We start from the raw sequence: 12,029 nt of genomic DNA, 5'->3' as shown, positions 1-12,029 counted from the left end.
GCCCAGACTGATCGTAATGGGCTTTTATGGAACATTTCCAAAGCTCTTTACAAGTGTTCTGCATGAGTGTCCCATGAGGAGGATATCATGAATTTAGGAACCTTGTGGAGTCCTGTAGCATAGTGGTTAGAGCACTTGCCTTGCAAGTGAGAGGACCCGGGTTCGATTCTCGGTCAAAACAAAACCTTAGTCAAGTTTCCTTACTCCATACACCTCTGTTTACCTAGCAGTAAATAGGAATCTGGTTGTTAGTCGATTGGCAGATTGCTTCAAAAAAATGAAACAATAATTTTGGGTCACTCAATCGACGACTGTTTGTGGGGCACTGCTGTGCGCAATCGGCTGCCGCATTTCACGCACAAAATATACAGTCAATTCACTTTACAGCATTTTCTGTGAAGGGCTTTGAGATGTCTCAACGAAGTGATAGGGCGCTATATTAAATTTAAGGATTATTATTATTACTCGGGTAGTGCCATGCCTTTTAACATTGAACTGTACAGCAGATGGGACCTTGGGGTATGGGGTATTGGGCCACATAAATATTTCCAGTTACACAATGGAGTCGATGACAATGCGTAGAACGCAGTGTCTAGCGACACTCATTGGAGCGTGTTGCAAATGTCATATACAGTGCACACGTGTTGGCCCTGAGCCGGCTCAAGGCTGCATTGTTTAAGTGGGCAGGACTGCAAGGGGAAAGGACATTGAAGTGGGATTGTTTCACTTTTCCTGTTTAAGCAGAAATAGATTAGAAAAGGGATGGCAGTAAACAAGATTAGAAACGACAATAAGCAATTCAGGTGAAGAGCAATGTAGGCTCTCTGTGGAATGACCGCTAGGCTTTAGGGAAACTAAAACAGTCACCAATGCCAGATAACATTCAAGACTTGCATTAACCCTACGAGTGCTCCGAGTCATTTTGAACTTTCCAACAAAATTGCTTTCTCAAGTGAAACCAACAAAAAACTTTCTTCCCTAAAACATCATTGGAAAGTGGAATTCGAGAAATGCACAGAGCACATAAAACAACAGCATGTTTTATTTATCCAAAGCATTCTGGAATAAATTAAAAACAAACAGTTGCTACAGTTTAGATCTTGATGATGAGAAATGTCTTAAAAAGGCATTTTCTCCTCTCTTTTAGAATAAGGTGATACAACTATTTTTTAGCCCCGTTTGATGGATAGAATCAATTGAATATTACCAACAGGCACTCGTTTTCAAGAACATATTTGAGCTGTAAGAGTTGTCGCTTCTACAAACCCGATGCAATTTCAAACCAGCACCACATGTCAGTTACCTGCTGCTTGAGGTTCTGCTCTGAAGTACCAATGTGGGTTGCTGCTTGTTCTGGAAACGGCTCCACATAGCCTATGGCAGCTTTGAGCTTGTATGGCTACATAGCCATATTAGGCTATGGAATCAGAATGGGAAAGCTATATTCTAATGAACTCTATATTAATAACCATAAATTATCTCTTGTGCCTGAGGGTCTTCTTTGTACTGTCTTTCTCAGACATCAAACATGATGCTTACACTCTATTACATACAATCAGCTTTATTTACTCGCAGAATATTGAAACATGCAAGCTCAGTATTACGACCTGCAACATAAAAAGTGACCTTTGTTCTGTTACTTATAATGCTGCAACTCACTAACCTACAACAACAGGCGGAAAATGCATCACAGCTGCCACGTGCGATTTACAGAATTTTAAACTAAATATTTAACCAAATTGGAATCAACATAATTTGAAAACATTATATTTGTTTAAAAAAAGAGAAAAATGTCCATTTACTTATTTGTTCCTTTTTTGTATGAAGGCTATTAAACACAGCAATTGCACAGCAAAGTGGTGTATTTTATTGTTTCAGAAGTGTTTGATTTCATGTTTACAAGTGGTTTAGTTCAATAGTTTACAAGTGGTCGATTGTAATAGTTTAATGAATGATTGTACGTTTAGACAATGATTCCTAGAGCTTATTTTTTAAAATTCTATAAACATTTAGATTGCAATTATATATAAATCTATTTTACATTGAATAATAATTCTTGCATTTGACAAGCTCTGAGAATGCCTTAAAGTGATTCTCATTTTTTTCTGTAAACTGTAATGACTGTGTGTTTGTTCGTAAATACAGCAGCCAGTTTGCACACAATGTCCTATAAACAGTCATGAAATGATTAACCTTTTTTTTTAATCTGAAAGATTGTTGGCCAGGACAGCGAGCAAAACTCCCTACTCATTTCAAATAGTGCCATGCCCTTTAACATTGAACTGTACAGCAGATGGGACCTTGGTTTAATGTTTCATCCAAAGAATGCCGCCTCCAACAACGAGAGTCCCCCAGCACTGCATTACATTATCAAAGTCCAACACTCAAAGTCCCAACACAGGGCTTGAACCCACAATCTTTTCACGTAGTGGTGAGACAGCAACTAACTGAGCCAGGCTGATGTGCAGAATTATTTGACCTTATGCAACCGGTCATCGTGATAAGAAATATCTACAATGCCTGAAGTTTAAGAAACAAAGTGCATTTCATTTCAAGACTTAATTTCTTTAAAAAAATTGGTCACTTCAATCCACAACCGTTTGCGGGACACTGCTGCGCACAATTGGCTACTGGATTTCGCCCACAAAATATACAGTCAATTCACTTTACAGTATATTCTGTGAAGCGCTTTGAGGCATCTTGAAGATGTGATAAAGCGCTAAATCAAACGCAAGGATTATTATTATTTATTCTCATGTTAAGTTAGGGAAACAAAATGATACAACTTAAAATCAGATTTTAGGAATAACTTTCCCTTTGATAGATAGAATTACAATTCTTAAAGCTTCTGACTTCTCTGTTTATTCTTCTATCCTAAAGCTCACACTGTTATTTCGCCCACAAAACGCACACACAGTCGATCCACTTTGAAATACATTCTGTGAAGCGCTATGAGATGTCTTAACGACTTGAGAAGGCTCTATGCCAAATGGAAGTATTATTATTATGATTGTCATACCACACTGGTGAACCCTCCAGTTACCAACCTTGCCCTGTCAACATTGTTCATGTTCTCCACATTAAGTACGCGCAGGCTGTTCAACCACAGGGGCTCTTACAACCCACTCTGGCATCCCTCCTATAATAATAATAATAATCCTTGCATTTGATATAGCGCTTTTCACGTCAGGACGACGTCCCAAAGCGCTTCACAGAACACACTGTAAAGCGAATTGACTGTATATTTGTGGGGGAACGCGGCAGCCAATTGCGCACAGCAATGTCCCACAAACAGTCGTAGATTGAAAATGACCAATTTATTATTGTTTTTGGTTTTGGAGGGATTACTATTAGGCGTGTGGAGTAAGGAAACTTGCCCAAGGTTTCGCCCTGTGCCTGGAATTGAATTCAGGTCTCTCGCTTGTAAAGCGAGTGCTCTAACCACTGAGCTACAGGACTCCACACTGCCCTTCCAGCAAGTGGTCACTGGTGATGGGGGCAATCTTCCCCATCCCATGGATAACACTAGTGCCATTCTGGTCAGAGCTGGGATGAAATCTGGAACGTTTCTAACTCTGTGTGGCTCACTGCCAAATTGCACCACGTAGTAAATTAATAGGAAATCCCCATAATTTACCCAGAGAGAATAAAACAGTTTTGCTTATAAACCCTAATGACTTCCTAGATTCTCTTTAAATATTTATTGACCGTATTATTCGAATGAATTGTGGGATCCCACTTCCCTAACCCCCCCAAAAAAAAGGTATTCACGATCTGCAAACTGTAGGGTCTCTGAGGATTAAGGAAAGGATTGTTACATCCTGTCTCTGAGTTTCCAACTTATTCCTTGCGACCCAATCGCGAAGCAGAAGGAGGAGTTTTTGTTAAATATAAATGCAACCCCAAAAAGCACGTTGTTTCCATGAGAGAGAGAGAGAGAGAGACCCTTTGCTGAAAGTCTGACTGTCGACTTGACACAACACAAGATGAGTCTGAAGGTGTGTGCAGTGACAGCTCTGCTCCTCGCTGTGCTGTGCATCAACCAGTCTCAGGGTAAGTCTTTAAAGAGCTTTGCTGAGAAGTAAGTAAGAGGAGAGGAGAAGGCAACACTCTCTCCCTCTCCCTCTCTCTGTGTGTCTCTCTCCAGCACACATTGACTTGTTATTTTTATTTCTTTTATTGACTGAAAAGCTGAGTGAGAACCAAACCCCCATCCCCCCCCCCCCCCCCCCCACACACACACACACACAAAAAAAAGGGGTGAAAACACTCAATCTGGTCTCTGGTTCCTCTATGCCAACTGTTTGCCAACAGGAAGGTAAGATAGGAACTCAGCTCCCAACTAATTTGTCTTCGTCCCAACGTTGAGTCGTGGCTGTTTGCCATTGCCAACAATTTTGTTTTTTTTTAACCTGGGTGTAAAATAGTTTTAAAATTGTTGCTGTGATAGAGCAACAGGATGGAAAATTGGTCTCACTCACTCACTCACTCACTCAGTCACTCTCTTTCTCTAAGCATCTTACAACTGAGCCTTGTGTAACTGTTATGCAGACTGTTTGGAGTGGGGGGGGGTATTTTTTTGGAGGAAGGTTCAGTGGTCCAGGCTGCCAGGTGCACATCAGCGATGGCTTTTTAGTTTTATGGGATTTTCTGCTTTTATTGGGGAGGGGGGGTGGAAGTTTCAAGAATGCAACACGCCTTTTTAATGGCAAAGCTTGAAACAAGGTGGTCATTAAAGCAGTTGTCAAATGCTTTGGGCTGTTGTGGTACCTACTGTGACTGATGCACTGATGATGCCACACACACACACACACACACACACACACACGAGCATGACAAGGCGTGTGACAAGAGCAGTTCTGTGTGGTGCACTGTCTACCTGAGTTTTTCCCAAGACAAGTCAGTTTATGTGGCTATTTTCGAGCTGAATTTGCAGCTGTTCTGGATTAAAATGCACTGGTGTGTCTGTCGTTGGCGAGAACTCGTTCAGTTCATTTATGCTTCAGAGTGTGTATGTGTGTGTTTTTTAAAAAATATATAATACCTCACCTGGAGCCATTAAATTAAGCTGGCCAGGAGTCGAAAATGATTTCAATCTGCCTGGTGGGTACAGTGATTCACATCAATGTTGGAATTCTGCTCCAGTGTGCAACACAGTGTATGTGTTGCAATGCTGCATGCCTAGAATGCACAAACTTCCCAAAAATAGAGTTGGTAATAATGTGTCACTTGTGGGACATCCTAGCAAAAAGGAATGATGGAGTGGGGTGGGGGGTTGGGGGGTGGGGGGGGGTGGGGGTGCATAAACAAAGATTGATGACAATCGTTGTTTCTTTATTCATTGGGCTTTTGTTTTTGATGTATTATATTTATTGTTTTCAATAAATATGATACCCCATCCCATGGTGAACTGGTGCCGTGATCGGAAACCGACCAAAATGCAGGTGGGATAGGTCAATAAGTGGTGGGGGGTGGGGGCAGATGAGCTTTGAGGAAAGACCAAGGATTTGCAAACAAATCTGAAAAGGAGCCAATGGAGTCAGTGCCGAATCACAGAATTATGCAGCGCAGAAGGAGGCCATTCAGCCCACTGTGTCTGTGCTGGCTCTTTTAAAAGAGCTGTCCAAATCAATCCCATTCCCCCGTGCTCTTCCCATAGCCCTGCAAACTTGCCCTCCCCAAATAATTATCTACTTCTCTCTTAAAAGTTGTCCTCTTTACGTGAAAGGCACTATATCAAGTGTAAGAATTATATTTTCTTTATTTTTCCAGTCAGCAAAGTAATCTTCACCAGTTACTGATTCCAAAAAGCTAACCTGGGCTCTGTCATACAGTAGAGTGAGGGTGAAACTCCAAGCATGCTGCATTACGTGTGCAGTCCATTGACTAATAATTCTGTTTGGTTTTATAGAGAAACCGGCTGCTGTGCTCAACAGGTGCATATGCAGAGGTGGAACATTGCACATCAATGTGAACAACATTAAGGCTCTGCAGATTATCCCCATCCCGAACTGTCCTCTGCAGCTCGTGTAAGCACTTTCATAATCTTTGAGTATATTGAAAAGCAGCTAAAAGTGTTAGCAAACATCGTGCATAACTTGTCAGCAGTGCCTCCTGACCATGATCGAATCATTCTGCCTTTTGTCTGCATCAATAATCGCTCTCTTTAACCTCACTCAAATGGGCATTGCTCATATGGGCTGGCGGAGTTACAGCTCAGGCTGAACTTGGCCTTTTGTCCTTATATCCACACACAGTGATGAGGAGTAAAGATTTCTGGTATATTTTCCAACCCCCTAAACCAAAGTACTGAGACTCATTGGAGCATTGTTAACACCACCATGTCTGCACTGTTAACACTATCTGTCTAAAATCAGCGAACACAGCATACATAAAGCATATTGCTCAGCAAATCTACCCGCTGGATAGACTGACCGATCTTCGGAAAGTCTGGATACCTTTATAAATTGAGCTGTCAATATCTTGCAGCCCGAACCCTAGGTTTTATTGAACCAAATGAATTAATTTCATTTTATTAAGATCTTGCAAACAAAACCCACCAGAGCTTGTGTGACTTTAACTAGAATGATTGCATCCACTAAGCAGCTAAATTACACCACAGTAATATACTGTAATCTGCTTCACACACAGCAAATAAGTAAATGACAGGTAACATATACAATAATAGGCAGAAGAATAGCAGAGAGAAAGCCCTTAACCAACCAAACCTCTGCGTTGCTCTGAACAAGGGAGACTGAACAAGTAAGCGCACAAATTATTTCAACTTAAAAGAAAATCACAGGCTTGAAATGATATTACAATATCAATTTGCCCAACGCTTATTGCTTAAAGCAATTGTTCCAATTCAATATTAACATAAGGGACACCTTTAAACTCCACAAATATGTGTATCATATTCCCTAAAGTTAGACAGCACGGAGATTCCTATCTGGAAACCTGTGTATGTGGGAAAGAGGTACACTGTAAGCAAAGTGCGCCTCTCAAGTGAGACTAAGTTACCTTTCCAAGCACGTTTGGACTAAATTCCTAATAAGGCCAAAACATTCATCAAACAAGGATGATTTTTACTTAAAGTACAAATGAACTGCTTTGAGCAACTTCTACCCGTATGAAAGTTGAGAAAAAACATATGCACGAGTGAAGAGCTCTCGCATTAGTGCCCTGGCACAATCTCATAATGTAGCAGTTCATTCCATGTTGATTTTGTTGATTTCTATTACAGAGCCACCTTGAAGAGTGGCCGTAGGCTCTGCCTGAACTCCAAGTTTAAATACCTTTGGAAAAGGAGACTGAACAAGTAAGCGCACAAATTATTTCAACTTAAAAGAAAATCACAGGCTTGAAATGATATTTTGACCTTGTTCTATATTGGGCCGACATGATTTATTGAGGCAAAATATGGCTTGTGCAATTCTTTCTTTCTTGATTGTTAAAAGGGTCCCGTGGAAATTAGTACCAAGCTCAGTAAGTCTGGGCTCAACGTGCAGAGTAGTTGGAATTGAGCACTAACTTGTCAATCTGATTTTAGAGACAGGGATATATAGTGCTAAATGCAACATGCAATGGAAAATGGGTGATGCTGAAGTTGAAATTAGTTGACCTGGGACTTGGAAGCTTTGCTCGGTCTCCCTCTGATCTGGAAGTGCTTGATGCAGACTCTTTGCATCCAGATTGGAACAATACCTAGCATCAATTACTGAACACCCAATTCACCCCCATCCCCAATCTCCCCCCACGCACCCCCCACACACACACAAAAATAACGCTCACGCTTAAAAATGTGGCGGAATGGAGGAGAGATTGGCAAGACTTAAGAATGATAAACAATAAAATAATGATCTTCACTTTCTATCAGTGAGAAATTATTTCAGGAATGATGGAAAAAAACATCTGTTTACTCCCAGCTGATCCTGCATTTTCCTGGGATCAAAGACTCCAGGAAGCATCAGATTAGATGTGCTTCCAGCATCTCATTTAGGTTTCCCTACTTAATGAGTGCATTCAGAATGCACTGCAGCACACCCTCCACTACAGCCTGTTTTTGTAAGGTTCCCCATAGGAGCTTTATTGAAGGGTTGCTTTAAACTGACTTGGTTAATGAAGCATCTAAGCCTGTATTGACGTTAGCACCATTTATTTTACAGAATAACAAAGGTGTAAAAGGGACAATGAAGAAACCATCCAGCTGTTTGCCGCTGTCCAGATCCTGCGCATAAAATCACGCCACACTAAATGCTGTGTGTGTGTTTATATTTAATGTTTTCGGTCAACGCTTGCCTTTAGTGCTTTGATTGCTGCCACACACACACTCCCTCAGTTGCATTAAATGCTGAGTATAGCTAGCTGTCACTTGCTGCTATCAGCGAACCCGCCGACAAGTAATCTGGCATCTTTTATCCCTCGGGTGCATTTTATTGTACGGTCCATGTAACTGTCTGTAAGGCAAGCTTAAAGGTTAGTTCGAATCGTGCCTGCAAACATCTGAATGGAACAGAAGCACCCGATGGGGAATATTGCTTTGCAACATGATGGTGCTTTTCAGAATACATTATCAAATTGGTAGCACCCACTGGCAGGAATAAAGCACTGCAGTGGTATAAGAGCTTCAAGCAGAAAGCATAGAATGAGGAGGGCCATTCAGCCCATGAAATCCAAATCCTTCTGCAGACCATCCAACACCCACCTTAAGTTTCATGGGTTCACTCTCTGAACCCCATTATCAATTGAACAAGAGCTTCACTGGTGAGCTGCTCATATGTTCACACTCAGGTTGAGCTCTCTCAGTTCTGTGCTCAATAAGTCTGCTTGTTTTTTTTGTAAACAAAATCTTTCTTCTTTGCTTGGCCAAGAGGATGGGCTGGGAACGAGTTTCTCAAAACTCGGCTAAAAACCCTTTAGCCATCTCCTTGTAGGTGATGTGTAGCCCAGGTTAACTGGCCTCTACTTTTCTTTCCCCTTCATAGAAGTGTCTGATCTGTGCTCTTGTGTCTCTGTGATTGAAGTGGAACAGAGGGGCTCACCATGCAGGAGACAAGGTGAACCTTGTCTTCTTGCATTGCATGTCCAACTCAGTCTCATCACACCATGGGAGAGCCTCTCTGGGTAATTCATACCCCCGAATAGTAGCTTTGGCAGAAACCAGGCATTAGAAGTCCAGCCCATCATTGGCAGGGAGGGAGAGAGGCAACAGATTCAGAGGACCAAAGTAATTTAAATTTTTTTTTAGAAAAGTTGAAACCCAATACAACTCCCACTACTTAAAATTAAAAAATTAGGCTAACTTATGGCAGCTGTTGTTTTGGTGTTTTGTGAAGGGGATTCAGAGCTTCCAGTAGAATAGCTTGGCTTTTTGTTAGCTCTTTAATATGCATGTATTGACATTTCATTGATTTTTCCCAAATTACAATGGCTGCAAGGACGGACCCACTGTCTTTTGTTGTGTGTCTGGTGTGTTTGTGTATCTGTGTGTGTGTCTTTCATCGCAACATCCCATTAAATGTGAAAAGTTAAAGGGGCATGGCTTTCATGAAACAAAAGTGTTTGGCCAAACCTGTAGGTTTCATACAGGGAAGGGAATAAAGGCACTGATGATTTGCTTTGGTTACAGTGATGTGGTAACATAAGTTGGTGTAGTTTATATAAGTGTGTTGTGCCTTTCTTAGGGAATAACATTGGCCAAGCACTCATCCATGAAGATAATGCTTTCTTCAAAAAAANTTGAATGTAAGCGATGAAACTATAGTATCCACATTCTATCTGCTGAAGCACACTTTTATTGACTACTCTGTTTTTTATACATATACCTTGTAATTTTTTTACGGAATAAAAGTTTTACTTATAGTCTCTCTTGTATCATCACTTCTTGCTGTTACTAATTCTTCAGTTGTTGTCCCTCAGTTAATCACCTACCTGTTAACATTCCTCATGGATTGTTGTAACTCAAGTCTGTTGCTAATGCCTATCCACATGTGGATAGTGTGTAGCTATATTCATTATTCAACATCTGTGGCAACCAGCTCTTGAAATGTATACGGTCCCACAATGGACATCAACTTAAATAGTATTTTTTATTGGCAAGCTTCCTGTTGCTTGTCCAGCCGGGACCATCCTAACTTTTAGGGCGTTGGCTTGCAGAGTTAGCAGGAGCTGAATGGGAAGAATCCCTACCTCCAGTGACTGGTCTTCCTCTCTAAGTCCTGCCGATGAACCAACCTGGCTGTGTTGTCATCACCAATGCCCTGGTTCAAGTGCTAGATGACTGAGACTTCCCCAGAAGGTTTTTCTCGAGTCCAAAATTTCATTGCCAAACATGTCAATTTGGAACCAGCTCAGCTCTAAGGAGAACCCACTTACCTCATATTCAAGGTGGATAATCACTTTTGACATCCAACAAGCACAGGTTTGAGCCCTCACGATGACAGGTACCAGAAACTCCCTGCAAGTTTCCTGGTGTCCATCACGTAAAATATGACAGATTTTTTCCAGTGATTTTGTTCTTAAATGATTCCTATAAAGACTCAGAATAAACCCAGCACCATGCTCAGCACAAAAGCCTACACATGCCATTCCCTTATTGTGCCACGTTTGGGTTCCATGCAAGTCCAGAGGCTCAGTTTTCTGAGGGTTTTGCTTGGGTCACATTGCAAAATGTCAGCTGTACTCAGTGAACTGATATCAAGTCATTTAATCCCAAAATCGTTCCATATCCGTTTTGGGACTGCAGAGTGATTCATTGTTGATCTCTATCAATGATCAAAGCTTGGAGCTGCGGGAGGAAATTGCCATGTAAGGTTCAAACAGTTTGAATTTTGCATTCAGTTTGCACAGGACAATAGATCATGGTTAATGCCTGGAAAAGCTTCACATATATATTTTTGTATCTCACCCCAGTTGAAGACGAGATGACTTTTGGCAGCAATGCACACAACAATTTGTTAATGTTGCACTGAAAAGCGTCAAACTAGGAAGAGGTTATTTAACCCAATGTGTTTGTTAAGATCAACCTGTAAATAGCTGGCTTAGCATCTGGAGAGACGATACCTTTGTGGAGTAGAAGAAAATGCACAAGAGGAAAATGTTACACATCCACTGAGGGCATTTACTGACGCAGAATAAAAGGAAAGCTCCAGTGCTGAACACGGGGCTGTTGAGCCAATACACTGACATACTGAGCAGATGGGTTGTTATGGTTGAAGGAGATCACAGAGTAGAATGGGGTGAGACCATGGAGGGATCTGAAGGTGAGTTCCTTAATCAGTTATTATCTGAAGAATTGAATCAACACAGCATTTAACGCTCTGCTCCACATAATCCATATTGTCAGCCTGGCTCAGTAGTGGCGCTCGCATCTCTGAAGGCTGTAGGTTCAAGTCCCATGTTGGGACTTAAACTCACATAGTCTAAGCTGACACTCCGATGCAGTGCTGGGGGAGGGGGTTGAATTGTTTTCGTCCTTTGGATGAGACCTCAAACCAAGGTCTTGTCTGCCTGTTCAGGTGATGTTAAAGACCCCAAGACACTATTCGAGAAGGGAGTTTATCCCAGGGACAAGGACAACAATACCCCAAATAAAATTGGTCATTCACTCCATGGCTATTTGGGGGACGTTACTCTGGACAAATTAGCTGCCGTGTTTGGCCACATGTACACAATCATTACACTTTACAGTAAATCCTATGGAGCTTTGGGACATCCTCCTGACTTGAAAAGCACGCTATTAAATGTAAGGATTATTATATTATAATCATTAATAACTGGAGCCTATGCCCTTGGATTTAATTTATCGTAACATCATCACTGCAAACAAATCCAATGGCAATCCAGGCATACGAAGTACTGCACCAGGCACTCAAACCCATCAACCAAACCTGACCGGTTCTGTCATTATCTCACATCTGTTGAACGCTCCAAAGCATTCACATGGAAATGTGTGCACATGTAGATTATTTTGCACAGTGGGTACAAGACATATAAAAGAGAAGAAAAATACTCAATATTTTGTTCCAATT

At 41.3% G+C, this 12,029-nt stretch overlaps 1 protein-coding gene across 1 annotated transcript; it reads left to right on the top strand.

The window, feature by feature from the left end:
• The first annotated feature begins 3,782 nt into the window (after positions 1-3,782).
• Positions 3,783-9,864, top strand: LOC103182168 (stromal cell-derived factor 1-like). The gene is made up of 4 exons (XM_042337081.1): positions 3,783-4,053; positions 5,912-6,029; positions 7,244-7,318; positions 8,166-9,864. Exons 1-4 carry the CDS (start codon positions 3,987-3,989, stop codon positions 8,179-8,181), a joined length of 276 nt encoding a protein of 91 aa, XP_042193015.1. The 5' UTR covers positions 3,783-3,986; the 3' UTR covers positions 8,182-9,864.
• Positions 9,865-12,029: the final 2,165 nt, after the last annotated feature.

Source organism: Callorhinchus milii, unplaced genomic scaffold, assembly GCF_018977255.1.
Source record: "Callorhinchus milii isolate IMCB2004 unplaced genomic scaffold, IMCB_Cmil_1.0 Scaffold7, whole genome shotgun sequence".
NCBI lineage: Eukaryota > Metazoa > Chordata > Chondrichthyes > Chimaeriformes > Callorhinchidae > Callorhinchus > Callorhinchus milii.
This window is presented reverse-complemented; position numbering and strand designations above follow the sequence as displayed.

What these genes read in the sequence shown, in the direction of transcription:
- LOC103182168 (XM_042337081.1), top strand. Translation starts at nt 3,987, where the DNA reads ATGAGTCTGAAGGTGTGTGCAGTGACAGCTCTGCTCCTCGCTGTGCTG. An exon ending in GTGCATCAACCAGTCTCAGG is followed by an intron (nt 4,054 to 5,911) that starts GTAAGTCTTTAA and finishes TTGGTTTTATAG; the next exon opens with AGAAACCGGCTGCTGTGCTC. An exon ending in AACTGTCCTCTGCAGCTCGT is followed by an intron (nt 6,030 to 7,243) that starts GTAAGCACTTTC and finishes TTTCTATTACAG; the next exon opens with AGCCACCTTGAAGAGTGGCC.